The 18,278-nt window shown below is 41.2% G+C and overlaps 1 protein-coding gene across 1 annotated transcript in view; it reads left to right on the top strand.

Moving 5' to 3' along the window:
• ITGBL1 (integrin, beta-like 1 (with EGF-like repeat domains)) overlaps positions 1 to 18,278 on the top strand; it is a 240,745-nt gene that overhangs the window by 367 nt on the left and 222,100 nt on the right. Inside the window, exon 2 of the mRNA XM_008581734.1 lies at positions 714 to 931. Coding sequence (XP_008579956.1) covers positions 714 to 931 — 218 coding nt within the window. The remainder of the gene's footprint in view (positions 1 to 713; positions 932 to 18,278) is intronic.

Raw genomic sequence — 18,278 nt, forward strand, 5'->3', positions numbered from 1 at the left:
ACACACCAGGAGGAACCTCTGCCACGAGTTAGTGTGTACCTGTGTCCTCGCAGCCTACAGGGCAGTATTGTTTCTGTTTCCCAACAGCATCAACACGGGGTCTGTTTTACATTTTGTTATCACTTTCTGAAAGAGACTTTGAAGTACATCCCAGTAGCTAAACTAAACTTTTTTAAAAGTGGGGTTCGTAAAGGCAGCTTAGTGCAAAATTTAAAAAATTAGGACCGCTGCTATCATAACACGTATCAGTCTTTCCATATATTCATCTTTTCTTTTTCGTAAAGTAACCTCTCCCTGGCCATCAGATAGCAATGGGACATTTTAAAAAGAAGTCAGACAAATGCCATACTTTAGATTAATTTGTATTTAATCTAAATGTGCATATAATATTCAGTGATGAACCGCCAAGGGGCAGGGCTGGGTCACCTCCGTCCAACTGGAAGCAGGTTCTACTCTCAGGTGGGCAGGAGACCCCTTGGACATTTTGGGTCATGGTCATTTCTCAGGCGGATGGTACCTACCTGGCTGAGAAAACACAGCCCTTCCAGAGAGCACTTGGCTCCCAGAGAAATGTGGGGCCTCCGGCTTCCTATCCGTGGGGTTGTACGTCTTCACCTGGGGTGGACCCTGGGGAGGACACGTGGGCTGGGAGCAGCAAGGACAGTGTCTGTATCTGACCCTGGCCTGGCGGTGGTGTTTGTCGCCCCACGCAGGAGCTGGTCGGGCGCCACCTGCAGGCTGTCCCGGGCCGAGTCGGAGCGCCGGTGCCGCGCACCTGGGCAGCCCCCAGGGGGCGCTCTGTGCCACGGCCGGGGCCAGTGCGACTGCGGCGTCTGCATCTGTCACGTGACCGAGCCGGGCACGTACTTCGGGCCCCTGTGTGAGTGCCACGAATGGGTGTGCGAGACCTACGACGGGCACACCTGCGCAGGTAAGGGACAGGCGCCGTCCGCCTCCTGTGGGGTCAGCACGCCCCTGCGGACAGGGGAGCCAAGGGTGGGGACGCACCTCCCTTCAGGTAAACACCAGCAAGTACTGCAGTCCGCCAAGATGTCACTTTTGCTAGTCAGTCTGGCATCGTTGTTCCTTCTCCCTGCGGCCCAAACTTAAATGGAAGTAATATTTGTAAGGTGCATTTACTTAATTCTAAATGCCACTCGCCTCAGTTTAAGTCCTCATTGCAGACTAGATTCCTCAACGTCCTCACGAATGGAGTTATTTTGCTGAGCTCTCTTACCCCCATCAAGAATGTTAATCATAATATTTGCAGATCATAAACCTGTATTTCTTTTTCGCCTAGGAAGCACAGGGGGGTATTATTTTTCTCAGTTCCAGGGGGCAGATTGTGTCTTTGAACTCTGATATGCCCTATCATGCTTAGGGTATGGTTCACAGACAGGAGTGCCTATCAGAAAACTGTAACAAGGAAAAAAGTAAACAGGCACATAGTTACTTGTACTTAGAAGTGATCTTGTATTGTTTTAGCTGCTTGAGTTTCTGAGCTGCAGTGAAACTTGGTATTTTGTGAGGGTGGAGTGAAAAATACATTCATTTCCCTTGCACATTTTTAAGGAATGACTCAGGTTCTGATATTGGGAAGGGTCAAGAAATTCCTTTGTAGAGAACACTCCTAGCCTCTTTACCAGTTTCACGTAAATGTGTCCTTTACTTAAGGCCAAGAGCCTCAATTAGTTCATTGTGAAGGATGCAGGAACTCCATTTGTAAAAGGACAACACAATGCATTCCAGCCAAGGTTTGGCACATTTGTAGGAAAAAAAATAGCGACTTCTTTTACTCTCAATGTACCTAAGACTAAACGTCCAACACTAACACAGCAAGATCAAGAGTGAGTTTATAGCAAAATGTTTTTTTCTTGGCATCTGGGCCCAGGAGTGCACAGTGAGAGTAGTTCATATGCAGGCTGTTTGGCAGTGGAAAAAATAGTCACAGAAGTAATTTGTTGGGGCACAAGTGCGTCCATGTGGTTTGCTTACCCTGAGAAGGCTGTGGTTCAACCCGTTAAAAATACTGAATGCCACAACTTGTCATTTAACTTCGTCAGTTGCAGAAGCTGTGGTACTATGAAGGGTAGCCCTTTGCAGTGAAAGCTAGGCATCGTCTAATGTTTCATTCCAAATTCAGCTGTTAACTGGCTTCTCTGGCTTTTATTGCCTCTGGCAAGGCCTTGTCAATATCTTGAGTTTTGAGCAAAATTTCCAGGGCTTTTTCTTTGTTTCTTTAGAAAAGTAAGAGGTGAGATGCAGCCTTTAACCAGTGACACTAGTTATCAGTGCCATCAGATAAACCCCCCGGTTGAAGAACCTGAGCTGATGATGCCTTTCTGAAAAAATGATGCAGAGGGAACGGTATGGCATATAGTGCTTTTATCCTTTCATAGAAAGGGACTTCTTGCTTCCTCATAGCACCTTCATCACTGAATTCCTTCCTGATAACAAAATGCAGTACTGAATCCTGCCTGCTTTTGTTTGGTTACGTGTGCATTTCTACAGAAGGCGAAGTGCTTCTCTTTATGTCGAGGCTGAACAAAATAATTGTATTCATTTTCTACTCTCACTTGGCTGCCCCATGTCCACTGAGGCCTACTCTACAGGGTCTCCAGCAGAATCTGTCCCTGCAAATGGTCTGGCTATGTTTGCTAGGCCCATGAGGAGAGCCTTACACATAGCACATCGGGCTGCCTTGCCTGCTTGCTGGCTTGTTTGTACTTTAAATTTAGCTTCTCAATTCCATTTTCAAGAAAGAGTCAAATTTTGTAACTAGTAAGATGGAAACATAGTGGATTTTCTATGTTTATATGCATCTGGCCCTTCACCTCCATGGTAAGAACCTGCAGGTTCTTTCCAGAAACGGAATAACTTCCAGAGACTTCCCCAGCTTCCACAAAGAAAACAAAATCCTACTCTGGTAGTATATCATAGAGTGGTTAGGAGTATGGGCTCTAGGGGAAAATTCCTGGAACTCAGATTCCAGCCCCACCACTTAATAGCCGTATAAAGTTGGTCAGTTGCTTAAATATCCTAAGCCTGATTTCTTCATCTGTAAAATGGGAGTAATAACAGTACCTACCTTACAGAATTGTCATAAGATTTAACAAATTTAACACACTTACGATAGTGTTTGACACAAAGTAAGAGCTCAATACATATTAATATGTTTATATGACAAAATATTACTACAGTATGCACAAAAAGGTGGGCTGGTATAAATGGATGGATGGATGGATGGATGGATGGATGAATGAGTAGATAAATAGCGTGGTCTTATGTTTGTTGAGCATTTGGTGCAGTGAGAGCAATTTCATTTTCTTCATGTAGTCTGGGCCTGTTATTGATTCATGGCCCAAAAGGTCACACAAGGATAACTGTTTTGGCCAGCCTCAGAGCAGCTGTATTAAATACACTATGCCCTTTTAAAGTCACATTCATTGGGATTTTTATACTATGAATCATAAGAAACATACTTATTTTAGTTTGAGCTGGTTGAAAGTGATTAGGGTCACACCATCAAAAATCTGTTTCTTCTAGTGTCCTCTTGTCCCTGGCACATGAATCTTCCTCAGATTTCTATAGCATAAAGGCCTGGGCTAATGACTGTTCCTGTGGATGTGATGGTCTGTTACATGGTACACTAATTTTGGTGAAATGTGTCTTTGACAACAGCACAATGTTTGATTGCATGAAAACACAGTTGTGATTTCCAAGGCATCCCTGGGTAACCCCATGAACAGGTATGATTACATTGAAAAAAAATGTTCATTTCTTAAAAATCTTTTAAAATCACTTTTGAAATATGTCACTTAAAAGAGTTTCAGTTTTAGTAATTGGAATGAGCTAATTGAATTCGGTTTAGCACACTTATGAAGTGCTGTATATTTGCTAAGCTCTCTGCTGTTGAAGGGCATATAAAGATAAAGTTGAGGACTGTATGGCAGCTGAAACTGAGTAGGGAGACTGAGAAATATCCAGATATCTATAATGCAATGCAGAATATAATTTCTACACATTTTTATGAGGGTTCTTTTGAGGCAAGGATTAAATATTGTTGTTAAAATTTCTTGAGAAAGAGATAGCACTTGACATAAATCTTTAAGTACAAGGGTACTTCAAAAAGTTCACGAAAAGATTCGTATTATCTTTTAATTCTATTTTCCCATATACTTTTTGAGTAACCTTGTATAGGGAGATTTTTAATCCAAAAAGTGAACTGTGAGAATTTGGAGTGAAGAGAAACTCAAGCAGAGGTTCAAGGGCAGAAAAGCATGTGGGGGTGCGTTTGGGGGATAGTGAGGGGTACAAGGGTCAGCTTGGCTGGGTCTTAGAGCTGTGGGAAAGTGGAAGAAAATATGTTGAGAGTTGTAGTTGAACATATTGTGAAGAGCTTTGAATGTGAATGCAAAGTTTGTGATCAATTAGGACCTATTAAGTGTTTCAGAGGGGAGTGATGGTTAGTGCTCTGAGTGATGGAGAAAAATCTGGTGCCCCAGGACATGGCAGGTCGGAATAGAGATTTGATGGGGAGGAATCCAGTTTAGATGCTGTTTAAATTACAGTCCAGTGACAGATAATAAGGATGGAATTATGAATCCCGAATTTTAAAGAGTGTTTAAAAGTAGAGTCAATATGATTTAGCACGCAAGGATGAGTAAGACGATGAATTAATCCTGATGCTGGGTCTCTAAGTCTGAGTGACTGGAAGTGTGATCGAACTGATGAAATAAAGAGGTCAGAGAAAGAACCAGACAACTCCTAATAAATGGCCTTAAGTTTGTATTAAATAAAGAACCCTTATTTTTTATCTGGAATTACTGTAAAATGAAGAATTATTGCTAGCAGAATGAGATTCTGGACTTTATTGGCTGACAGATCTGAGGCTGCACAGGAATCTTGTCTCAGTCGTTAACTTGGGTTGACTTGTTTGTATTGTTAACCTTGAGTCAGTTGTTCAATTTCTCTGAAATTTAGTGTCTTTTTCTGGAACAACATCCTTATGGATATGAAGAACCTTATATCCTGCATAATATTGATAATAACTTGTATATTTATGTATAAAGTATTGAATTTTCATATAATTTATACATTTATTCAGACTGTAAGACATTCTTATAAATATTGGTTTATGTGTATAAACAATGTAAAAATAATTAAAAAACATAGAAATATCCCTTATATATAAATATTAGTAATTCTTTTCTTGCAGATATTTCTGACTTTTACATGGTTAAGTGAATGGTATGGAAATTATATGTAATTATTCGTGAGAACTGGACTTTCGGGCACTTTACAGTCTGAGTACTGTTGGACCTGCTTTTTCCTTACAATTGCATTTTTCATAGATGGTTGAATAATTTCCCTTCAAGCCCGTTTGTGGCATCACTCTTTATTTTTTCCTTTCTTAATCATTTTCCATTTTCTTTCTTTTCTTCCTTCCTTCAAACCTTATCCTGTCTTACTTGCCCACTCCTTTACCTCTGTCTAGCCCTGCTTGGATTTACCACGCCCCTCCTTTTAAAGATATCCTCCCTATGTCCTCGCATCAGGGGCACCAAGCACAGAAGAACATTGTCAGCTGTTTAATAACCCCCTTCACCAGTAAATTCATGTATTGAACAGATGGACTCTGGGTTCCACGTTGCCTGCTTTGATGTGTTCTCATCAGTCTTCACGTCTCTTGTAGTTTTGGAGAGCACATTCCGGAGTTCTCCACCAGTTCCCCCACTTCGTGTAAGCCACATTTTTATTGGCTCTACTGTCTTAGATCATCCATTTTAGATAAATGTGTTTTATCTCACCCCAAGTGACACATAAGAATGAAAGATTTTTATCCTCAAAGTGCCAGACATGCATACCATTTTTTTCTTGTTTTTACTGCTTTAGTTGGACACTGCTCTGCAGCTCTACTGTAGAGACTGACATACTCTGGGCTTGGACCAGGTCATCCTGGCACCTTGACGATCTAGAAGAGCATATTTATAACATTATGGTGTTTAGATCAAATAGTATAAATGTGATAAGTTCAGCAGTTATTTTTTACGTAAAATTTCCCCAGAAAGAGAAGGGAACATATGGGAACAAATTTATTTGCGTTACAAGTTTTAAATTTGCAAAGCATAAACCTCCTCCATAGGGTTCTCAAAAGTCTTCAACATATTTTGAGACATGAGGCTAAAACTGACATTCTGTATCTCTTGATATAGTAATCCCCCCAAATGCTGCTTAGCTGTCTGGGCCTCAGACACAGACTGCTGCATCTGACCTGTGACTCATGATTCTTATGGTGCTGAGGTGGGGAGTCAACACTGCAGGAATGGAGAGCCCCGATACGATCCTTTGTCTGGAGAATTTCCTGTCTGAGGTGTTAGCGAAGTAAGACGAGTCATTTTCCTAAGTATCATATCTTGCCCTTGTGTTATTTTTTTGTTGCTGTTATAGCAAACCACAGAGGTTGTGGCTTAAATGATAAACTGTCCTATAGTTCTGTAGGTCAGAAGCCTGACACAGGTTTGCCAGGGCTGAGATGTGGACAGGCTGTGTTCTTTTCTGGGGGCTCTTGGAGTTTTTGAGTTCGTAGTAAGTGTTACTGAATGTTCTGGTGACATTGGGGCTGGGATTATTTAATCACAGGAATTCAAATGACTTCAGAAAGAACAGTAGTCACTTCAGTTCTTCAAGCTCCTGATGCACTGGCGTGGGCTTCAGCCGTTCCCTTTCTCTTCTTCGAACTTCTCTTTCTTGTCACGTTTTCTTATTTTTATTTCCTTCCCAAATTCTGCTCAATTTTGGCAAGGAGTTTAGCTATTATTTCTGTCATCTTGTCTCTCGCTCACTCATGGTCTTTGAAGTCTCAGCTTCTACCCCAAGTGTTGATGTCGTCAGGTATTAAGAATACGTATGATGTGTGCGTGCGTGCGTGCGTGTGTGTGTGTATCCTTTCACATCCTGCTTTATAATATATGTGTATTCATAAATAACAAGGCCTGAGGAGGTTCTCTTTACATGTATAAGAGAATATTCCAGTTGCCTCTATAAGCATTTATATATAACACACATATATGCATATGTACATATGTATTTGCTACCTTAATTTCATATACATATACCAAAATATGTGACTATATAAATGCACACATGTGCACAAACATATTAATATGTGTGTGTGTGTCTATATGGATGTGTGTGAGTGTAAATGTCATACAGAGACACACATACGTAATCCATCATCTGGTAGACTGCTGGCTGCAGACAGTAGTCAAGTCCACTTTCGAATCTTTTTAATGCTGACACTTGATATAAAGGGCTCCTTGGAATTGTTACCACATGTGTAAGCCTGCTACAAATCAGTGTCTCACTGGGTAATACTTCTGTGACTGTCTCTCAATAAATACCATGAGAACAGTGAGGTATTATTTGGGTGACTCCTAATCTGATGGTCTTTTTTCACTGTTCAGCCCATCAAATGTTTATAGGCTGCTGAAGTCACACTTGAATTACTGTTTGGTAAATGGGTCATCTTATTGTAATATTAAAACTATGTTCAAAGACAGGAAAGAGGAAACAGCTGTTTTTCATATTTTTTTAAATAATAGTACTGCTCTTGTAGCTAATATATTTTTATGCTACATACGTTTTATGGAGAATTTGGAAACTCCTCAAAATCCCATGTTGCATGCTATCCTTGCATATAGGACTGGAGGCAAAAATCACTCAGAATTTTCTTATAGCTAGCCTCTGGAAGACATAGTCTTAGAAATATAAAACTAATGATAAATTTTCTACATCTTTAAGCCAACAATATCTTCTATTGTTTTGCCTCTAATAATAAATTCTACTGTTTATTACAGAAATGTTATTATTTGCCAAATTACTCTGAATCTTATAGTCACACCTCAGCAGGAACAAAAAAGGAAATAAATAAAATAAGAGATAATTCAGCTTTAGATCTGTCTGGATTTAAGCTCTAACTTAAGAAGCAGTTTGCAGTAATGAAAAGATGACTGGATTAGGAGACAAGAGAAATAGGCCCAATTATACCCCTTTTCCACTTATTTACTCTGTGATCTTGCCAAATAACAAAAATGTTCACCAAAGTCTATAGCTACCTATTTATATTTGTTAAAGGGCTTGTTCTTCTGACTTTTTAAAAGGGGAAAGTAGGAGGTTAAGGAACCCTACAATGACTAATTGGTTCTTTTTAGGGGATCAGTAAATATCTGTTGAGTGAATAAATGACACTCAACTTATTTAAATTACTTTTATGTCTATGGCATAAGTATTTACGTAAAGGTGTCTGAACAGGGTAATCTTTGAGGATAGTGGTAACAGTGGAGAGGGTAAAGGATAAAGACATTCATAATTATATGAGCAGAAGTTGTGATACTGCCAGCAAACCATTGACAAACGAAGTAAGAAGATGGAAATATGTAATCAGAGAGGCTGAGAAAACTTAGAGATGGCGTTCTTTTAATTATCCAAGGAAACCACAGACAATTTTGACTCATTCTTTTTATTTAATATTATATCCTGCTAGTACTGCTAATACTTTTATTTAATTTTTTGCTAAATTTAGTTCTTTTGCTAATGCCCTAGCCTGGCTTTCATTTCACATGACTAGGAACAATAGTTACATTTTTATTACTTTGCAGGCTTCAGTCCTATCTCTCTTGCATACCACCACTTGGTAAATCAACGTTAATGATATTTTGTCAAGAATCAATGTTTTTTCCAAAATATGCATCTGACAAGGGATTAATATCCAGAGTATACAAAAAGAACTCAATCAACTACACAGTAAAAAACTAAATAACCCAATTAAAAAATGGGCAAAGGAGCTGAATAGACATTTTTCTAAGGAAGATACACAAATGGCTCACAGGCACTTAAAATGCTCAACATCACTAATCATCAGGGAAATGCAAATTAAAACCACATTGAGATATCACCTCACCCCAGTTAGACTGGCTATAATCAAAAAGACAGAGAATAATAAGTGCTGGTGAGGCTGTGGAGAGAAAGGAATGGTCCCACACTGTTGGTGGGACTGTAAGTTAGTACAACCACTATGGCAAACAGTGTGGAGGTTTCTCAAACAACTACAGATAGATCTTCCATACGATCCAGCAATCCCGTTTCTGGGTATGTAGCCAAAGGAATGGAACTCATCATGTCGAAGGGATATCTGCACTCCCATGTTCATCGCAGCTCTGTTTGTGTAGCCAAGATAAGGAACGAACCTAAATGTCCATTGACAGATGACTGCATAAAGAAAATGTTATACACCATGTAATACTACTCTGCAATAAAAAAGAATGAAATTCTGCCATTTGCCACACCATGGATGAGCTTGGAGAAAATTTTGTTGAGTGAAATAAACCAGGTGCAGAGGGAAAAATACTGCATGTCCTCACTCATAAGTGGGATCTGAGAGAGAAAGAAGGAAGGAAAGAAAAACCACAGTGGTGCATTGGACTTGCAGAGGGAGAGAGCACACCTAGGGTTGGGGGGTAGGGTGGGGGAGTGGGGAAGAGGGAGGGAGGTCAGGGATTAATTGGATGGGGAACATGGGGAATAATCACAACTTGTGGTAATGGGCATGCTATAGTATTGATCTGGCTATCAAATCTTGAGCACGGGTGATGATGGTCAGTTTTATATCCATGAATATGCATAATCAATAAAAAAATAACCTTCTTTAAAAGTTATTCTGATTGCTTATTCTGTGCCCCTTCTTTAATTCATTTCACAAACATATACTGAAAGTACATACTATGGGTATTAAATCTAAACTTTGGCTTCAGATATACTTGGCCATTAAGACATTCTAGAATCTTGTTCCCCTTTTAATGGCATGCTCACCCTATTTCCCATTTCTCACCATACATGCTTCCTCCTTTTTGATTGGATCTTAACATTACTGACACTTAATATAGTCTATACCATACAGGTTATCACTTTCTTTCATGTGATTCTTGTGTTTACAAATATGTTGGACAGTCTTTGAATTCTAGCACAATATCACATTTTTCTGGAAATTTTAAAAGTATTTAGCACACTGCAGAATAAATAGTTACCTTTACTTTTTACTTTACTTCTTCATGTGGATTTGAGTTATTGTTTAGTGTCCTTTTACGTCAGCCTGAGGAACTCCTTTTAATGTTTCTTGTAGGGCACATGTCTCTGTCCATTCAGCCTTCTATAACAAAATACCTTAGATTGAATAATTCAGAAACACTGGAAATTTACTGTGCACAGTTCTGGAGGCTAGATCTGAAGTTTAAGATCAAGGCATCAGCAGATTCAGTGTCTGGTGAGGGCTCACTCTTTGCTTTAAAGTTGGTACTGCCCTCATGACCTAATCACCTCTTAAAGGCTACACCTCTTAATACTATCATATTGGGGATTAGATTCTAACATAAGGTCCAGTATTCAAACCATAGCAGCATGTCTACTAGCAATGCGTTCTTTCAATTTTTATTTATCTTGGAATGTCTTAATTTGTACTTCACATTTGAAGGATAGTTTTACTGGATATAGAATTCTTGCTTTTGTCTTTGAGTACTCTGAATATGTTATCCCATCGCTTTTGGCCCCCATGGATTCTGATGAGAAATCAGCTGTCAATCTTAGTGAGGATCCCTTGTATATGATGAGTCTCTTCTCTCTCACTCTTTTCATGATTTTTTTTTTTTTTTTGCCTTCACTTTTGAATTTTGATTTTAATGTATGTAGGAATTAGGAATGGGTCTCTTTCCCTTTATCCTACTTGGAGTTTGTTTAGCTTCTTGCATTTGTATACTTATGTCTTTCATAAAATTTAGGAACTTCCTGGCTATTAATTCTTCAGATATTTTTTGTGTCTCTCCTATCCTTTTTGGACTCTGATTATGAATATTTAGTATATTTGATGATGTCCCACAGGTCATGCTTTGTTCATTTTTTTTCTTTCTCTTCCACAGACTGGCATCTCAAATGACTTATCTTCCCTGCTTCTTTCAGTTATTGTACTTTTCACCTGAAGACTTTTTACTGAATTCTTTTTTAAGAAAAAATTGTTTTCATCTTTTCATTGATTCTCTATTTGATGAGGGATTGTTCTCATACCTTCCTTAGTTCTGTTGGCATTGTTTCTTTTAGTTCTTTGAACATATTTAAAATATTTAAATAAAATATTTAAAATAGCTGACTAAAGTCTTTGTTTAATAGTAATGTCTGGGCATGTTCAGGGACAGTTTAAATTGATTTTTCAAAAATGTGTATAAGCCATACTTTCTAGTTTCTTTGTGTGTCTTGTTAAAACTTGACATTTTAAATAATATAGTGTGGCAACTCTGGAAATCAGATTCTACTCCTTCCCTAGGGTTTTTTAGTGTTAATACTTGTTGTGGTTGTTATTTTTTGTTTAGAAACTTTTCTGAACTAATTTTGTAAAGTATATTCTTCATCACGTATGGCCATTGAAGTCTGCTCAATTAGTTTAGAAACTTAGCCAACAATTGGGTAGGGATTGTCTTAAGTGCTTGGAACTGATTAGTCTCCCAGTCTTTGCCTAGTGGCGCTGTGTGCATGTTGTGACATGCCTTCAACATTCAGCTAGTATGTTTCAACTCTGCCTTAACTTTTACTTTGTGCTTGCATAGGGCCTCAATATCACCTAGAGATGATGGCCTAGGATATTCTCAGTTCTTTTCTGAGCATGCAGACAGCACTATATATTCACATGACCTTTTAGATTCCCAGGAATAGGTCAGAACTTTTCAAAGCCTCTGTGGACATCCTATTTTCCATCTTCTTCTTTTAAGTTTATTGGTTAGTCTGTTGTTTTTTCCAAATTTATCTTTTGCCTCAGGGACTTAAGTTACCTCTGGAGTAAAGTTAAACCCTAGCCTATAATTGTTTTCAACAAATAATCCCCCAGGGAAAAGGCTTTTCTCACTGGCAAACTCTGAATTAGCTAATATACAAATAGCCTTGTAAGTGGGGTCTTTTAGGGAACCAACAAACCGATAAAATAGTGTCAATTCTTTGGGAATGAGACATTAAAAGAGTTTCATTCCTGTTTTACTTCCTGTGATAGCTCCCAAGCTGCTAGATTTAGCTGCAAATATGGGTTGTTAATTTTCAAGGCTACCATGGACATTTGGTTAATTTTCAGAGTTCTGAAAAAGTTGATTTTGAGAATTTTTGCCAGTTTTTTTTATTGGTTTTATGAAGGAGAGAATTTTCAACAGTCCTGATTCTGACTAATTGTTGGCTTGATTATTTTTAATTTGGGAATCTTACTACCGAGGATAAAGACACAATTTTTCACTCCCACCCCCCAATCACCCCAAGATGTAAGTGTGGCCATGTGATGAAATTCTGGCTGAAGACATGTAAGGAGAGGTTTTTTGAGGGAGTAAAAGGGAGATGACTTGCTAGTAGGTGTGTTTTGTCCATCCCCCTTTCTTCCTGCATAGAATGCATCTGTGATTCCAGCAGCCCTTTTGAACCAAGACGAACATGATGGCCACCCATAAGGATGACATAGCCACAAAACAGGAAATTGGCTTTTTGGAGACACCATGGAGCTACCACATTAGTTCTAGACTGCCTGACCATGCATTGCTTTTGTACATAGTAGTAATAAATTTTTATCTTCTTTAAGCCCTGTTATTTTGGAATTTTTTGTTACTGGCAGCTAAATCTAATTCTGTCTGAAACAACAATTTTGTCAAAAATTCAAGTCTTAAAATAGGACAAGGAGTAGAATATATGCTGTGGTTGATAGCTTGAGCTCATGAGACCACTAGGGCTGGATTCCAAACCAATTCACCTGCTCTGTAGACTTCAGCAATTTGGGTAAATTCTGAAAGACTCAACTTATCTTTAAAATGGGGCATAATTAACACTCTGAGGAGGGTTATTGAAAAGTTTAGGGAGGAGATATGTGAAGCACCTAATAAAATAACCAACATATAATTATCACTCTAAATGGTACGTTTTATTACTGTTGTTATTAAACCTAGAATTTCTAAGGGGAATATCCTAAGGCAAAAGGAAATACTCCTTTCTTTTAATTATATTTACTCTGAAAAACTAAGTAACTGAAAGAAAGTGAGCTGAGATGCTGGGTACCATTCAAGCTTTATTAAAGAAAGAAATCTGCTGGGCTGTGCTCAGAGTGGCAGGCAGCCCAGGGCTGCCCTGAAAATGGTGGACAGCACCAGGTGTGGGGGTGGTAGAGCTTATATAGTGTGCCAAGGGCTGCCTGATCCAGCAAGGAGGGTCATTATGCTAATGTGGATTGGGGTGGGGAACTGCATCCTTGTGGAAGCAAAAGGAGTTTCTGTTTAAGTCAGGAGGCTTCTCATAAATTGAAGGGGAGGAGGGGAGGAGGTGGGCAGCACCATTCTGTACTTGGGCTTGTCTAAAGTGGCACTGGTTATGTTGCAGATCTATTATTCCTGACTTTTAAGTATAGGAAGAAGGGAAAAAGGGCAGAGGTCTCATTCTTCTCAAGCTACTTCCTACTGGAGATGGGCGAAGATATGGAAAAAATAAAAGATTTTGGTGACAGGGTGTTGGTTTCATGTGTGGAGGCTGTATTCCTCCAAGGAAGGGTCACTGATTTTGAGGGCTGATATCCTCCTTGCAGAACAATTTGGCAACCTTTTGGTTGGTGAGAGCCTGCATACGTTCCTGCAAGAAAATAGAGAAACACCAAAAGAGACAGGGACCAAAAAGAAGGATGAGTCCCAGCACACTTAGGGGTCCTAGTAGGGGCATAAGCCAGGGTATCCAAGGGTTCAGTGAAATGATTTAAGCTGTCTTGGATCACCCCAGACTCATTTATGTAATAAGAGCATTCCTCTCCCAAGAAGAGGCAGGTGCCTTCCTTCTCAGCTGTAAGGAAGTAAAGGGCCCGACAGTTCTGTAAAGCGACTATCATGAGTGAGGTGACCTGTGGCTGGAGAGAGGAGATGCTACTTGTACTTAGTTCTTCTGAGAGTTTTGATAGAATTGAGAGGCAGTAGCAGGGCCCACGATGCCAGTTCCAGTTGCAGGAAGGATCCCTATCCCAATCGAAAGGTACAAAATTAGTGCCCTACGGGAGTGGGGGGCACTTCCTGAGAGGGGGGTGAAGTTAGTCCGAGTCCTGTCTCAATCTCTCCATCTGTCTGGAGAGTGATGTCAGGGATGAGCCAAAAGAATATGCAAGAAATTGCATTGGGGGGACAGGCAACAGGTTAATGTAGTTTTACAAAGGAAATATATTTTGGTTTTAGGGCATGGATGAGGAGGGGTAAGTGAGTGGTAGCATTTGGTGTTAGTGAGGCAGAGTGTGGGCCGACCCCGCACAATGCTGACAGTCCCCACTGAGGTGAGATTAGAGGAAAGTGAAGAGACATTTGTGGGAACATTGCAGGTTGCATTGACAGTGAGGAGGTTGACCAAAAAGTTTCTCGTGAAGTGGGAAACAGATGAGTCTCAAGGGGGCCAATATGGTTCACTGAGGACTGCATTGTCCCTGCAGACCTAGAACCTCCATGTTCCAGGTAAGGGGGAGCATTGAGAGAGGAGGAAAAACATGGGAAGGATGTGAAGGGTTAGGGAGCCAAAAGAATTTAAAGGGCACATTGCCACAATGCAATTGCTAAGAGGCATCCTACCGAGAGGAGGTAAAGAAGTGCCAGGGGAAATCTTCCCATAATGTTACAATCTTTTGGGGGCAGCACTGGCCAATCCTGCAGCAAGTACTAGAACTGATAGTATAATAGTAGCTCCTGTGCGAGGGACGTGAAGCGGGCCTGCAAGAGTGAGAGGATAATCGCCAGGGAAAAGATCATCCTTCTTTTGGGATTGGGGGAAGAGCCAAGGTCCTGGAGATTTTTAGTTTTGTGGGTCCTAAAATGGACGAAGCATGAAGAGATGTTGGGTTGGGGTTGAGTAGAGGGACCCCTCTGGCTTGGTGTTAACAGATTTTTGGGTAAAGTCTCAGGTACTAGTTTTCCCAAGGATAAGTGATACCAAGGGGCCTTTCCTAGTACTTTTACTGTCATAGTGGTGGTGAGAAGTGCTGTATTAGGCCCTTGTTAACATAATGAGAGAGACTTTGTGATTCGGGTCTTAATATACACTTGCTGTCCTGGCTCAGTTTAAAGTCTGAGGAGGTGGTGGGGAAAAGATGAGGTAATAGAAGGTTGGCCTGTTCCCGAAGAAGATCCCTAATGAGCAAAAGAGTAGGGAGATACTGGCCTAAAGTCAATGAGCTAGAAGGCAGAGGTGTGAGAGTGAAGGGTCTGCCATACACAAGTTCGAGGGAGCTGAGGCCAGTGGGTTTGTGCGGGGCAGCCTGTAGGCAAGCGAGTGACCAGTGTGTAGGCCAAAACGAGGGATGATTTCTGAGATGAGAGCACACGTTACTGCTGTAGCATCCTCCGAAGTGCAGGAAAAAGCCTCAAACCAACTGAAATGGTATCTACTAAGGTTAGAACATAGCATGTCCTTTTGTGGGGAGAGTTATAAAAGGGCTGAAGAAGGCATAGTCAGAGTTCATAGCCTATATGAACCGAATTATGGAAATCTAAAAGGATTTGCTCAGCTTGTGTATTAGGGAGGACATAGTGACTAGAGAGAGTATACCAGTTGTCCTTTCTCTGTGCCCCCCAACTGTTGAAGGTGTTGTATTTCTTGGAGAGTGTATTGAGTTAAGGGCATAGGGGCCACGAGAAGGACCTGAGCAGGAGAGGAAGAGTGGGGTCCTGGTGATTGAGCAGCCTGTTTTGTGGTTAGATCTGCCAGTTTATTTCCCTGGGCTATGGGGTCATTGGAGGTTTGGTGTCCTCTGCAGTGTATAATCCCAACCTCCTTTGGGAGTTGTGCAGCCTCAATAGCTTGTGTTAGATTTGCTATGGCATAACCTGCCCAGGGGGTGGGTGTGGAGGTGGCACTCCCATCTATGAACCATGTAATGGGATGCAGGGAGATGTGTGGAAAGGGATTAAGAAAGAGGTCTGAAGCCTCCATGCAATTGTATTCTAAGGGTCATGAGTGTTTTGGGATGAGAGTGGCTGGATTTTAAGAGAGGGCAAGGTTTAAAGGAGAACTGGGAGTTTTCAATGAAAGTAAGGTGAATACGTTGTAGGCGGGAAAGGGAGAGAATTGACTTGGCCTTATGACTGAGGAGGTCTTGACTGTTTGTTGATTAAAAGTTAGTTTATAGCTTTCTTATGCTAAAAGGGCTGCTGCTTCCAAGGCCTGTAAACAGGGGCCCATTCTCAAGATGTGGTGTCTAGTTGTTTAGAGAGGTTTGTAACTAGGGAGAAAATATCTTTTGCCTTTTGTCCCCAAGCCCCGACTGCCTTTTATAGCATAAAAGGATGAAATAGGTTTGAGAAAGATAGAGGTGGGACTGCGAGGAGAACAGCTTTTAATCACTAGAAGGGAGAATGAATGGGCTTTGTGGGATCTAAAGGAATGGCAGGATCCCCTTTGGCTGCCCCATAAAGTGGTTTTGCTAGCATGCCAAAGTTAGGAATCCATAGGCGAAGATACCCTGCAAGCCCCAAGAAAGAAAGGATTTCACCCTTTGTGATAGGAGTAGGGAGTTCAGAAATTAGACTCTTGGACTGAAGGAGAAGAAATTTGGGCCTTGCTGTGGACACTGGGTATCCCCTGGAGCCCAGGAAATTAAGGAGAGCAATAGTGTGGGCCTGTGAATCCTCATAGGAGGGGCTACAAAGGAGGAGGTCATTCACACATTGTATTAAAGTGCTAGAGGTTGGGGTAAGTTCAGATAAGTCTTGAGCTAAGGCCTGGCCAGAAAAGTGGGGGCTATCCCAAAACCCCTGAGGTAGTACTGCCCAAGTAAGTTGTTGGGAATGATGCATGTCAGAATTAGTACTGTACTAAATGGTATGAGCCATTAGGCTTTATAACTGGAAGGATGGGTGTATTTAAAGGTGAGTGGGTAAGTCATGAGAGATGAGAAGAAAGCAGTTCATGTATGTTGGGTTTTAAGCCTATTAGGTGTTTGTTAGCAATGGGGTACTGTGGGACATTAGGGAACAAAGAGGGGTTCCACAATTTAACAAGGTTGGGGAATGGTGCATAGCAATAGAGGGAGAAGAAGCATCCCATACTAGGGATTAACTTTGTCCGAGGGGGAGGGAAAAGTGGAAGCCTCAGGGGCCAGGTCTGGGATGGCCTGTAATAGGAATATTGTAGCTGGAGTTAGAAAGTGTTTAGGGTAAGAGTAGCTTTGAATTTGAAAAGAATGTCCTGTCCTAGTAAGGGGGCTGGGCATTGAAGCATTATTAAGAATTTGTGTGTGAATTGGGTGTGATGTAAGGTGTAGGAAAGGGATTGAGTGATCCATGGGTGATATTCTGATCCCGTGACCCCTACTATTGTGAAAGAGGATGGGGTTGTTGGTCCTGCATACTTAGGAATGGTAAAGTAAATGACCCCTGTATCAATGACAAAAGAGATCGGCTTACCTGCTACGAGGCGAGTTGCCCTGGGCTCACGCATGGTGATATCTGTGGGGGCCTCAGGTCTGGGCCCTGGGCAAAGTGTAGAAGCTCCGGTAGAGATGGCCGTGAAGCCAAAGGCTGTAGGTTGGGGATTGGGCCACTCTCTCTCTGGCAAGTGGCACAGGCAATCCCTCAGTGACCTGGCCATTTGCAGTGAGGACAGGTTATGACAGGCCCATGCCTAGTGGCCTGGTTGACTGTATTTGAAACAGTTCTCAGGTGGCTTGCCCCTTGAGGCAGCCAGCTTTGGAGTATGTGAGCCTTGGATGGCATTAGCCAGAAGGTGGTATTTGGCTTGATCATTTTTATAGTTTTTTGAATATCAGGGGCTGATTGGGTAATGAAATGAGAGTGGAAGAGGGCCATGCCTGCAGGGGAGTTTGGATCTATACATGTGTATTCTTGTAAAGCCCCAGAGAGGCAGGTTAGGGACTTGCTGGGATTTTCAGTGGATCTCTGTGTGATTTCTCTAAACTTGTCATAATTGACTGACTTGCAAGTAGCCTTTTGGAGGCCATGAAGTAGGTGTGTCATCATGTTATCCCAGAGATCTCGATCCCTGTGGCCAGCCTGGTAGTTCCAATTTGGGTCTGTGCAAGGAAGAGCAACGGCTCCCACAGGCCACCTGTTATTTTGAGCATGTACCTGAGCTGCCATCCAGACCTACTCCCTGTACATGGACTCAGATAATTCCTTCCATCCCAGCCACTTCACAGAAGGGTTTCAAAAAGCCGGAGCTGAGATGGGATT

This window comes from Galeopterus variegatus, unplaced genomic scaffold (assembly GCF_000696425.1).
Source record: "Galeopterus variegatus unplaced genomic scaffold, G_variegatus-3.0.2 Scaffold8, whole genome shotgun sequence".
NCBI lineage: Eukaryota > Metazoa > Chordata > Mammalia > Dermoptera > Cynocephalidae > Galeopterus > Galeopterus variegatus.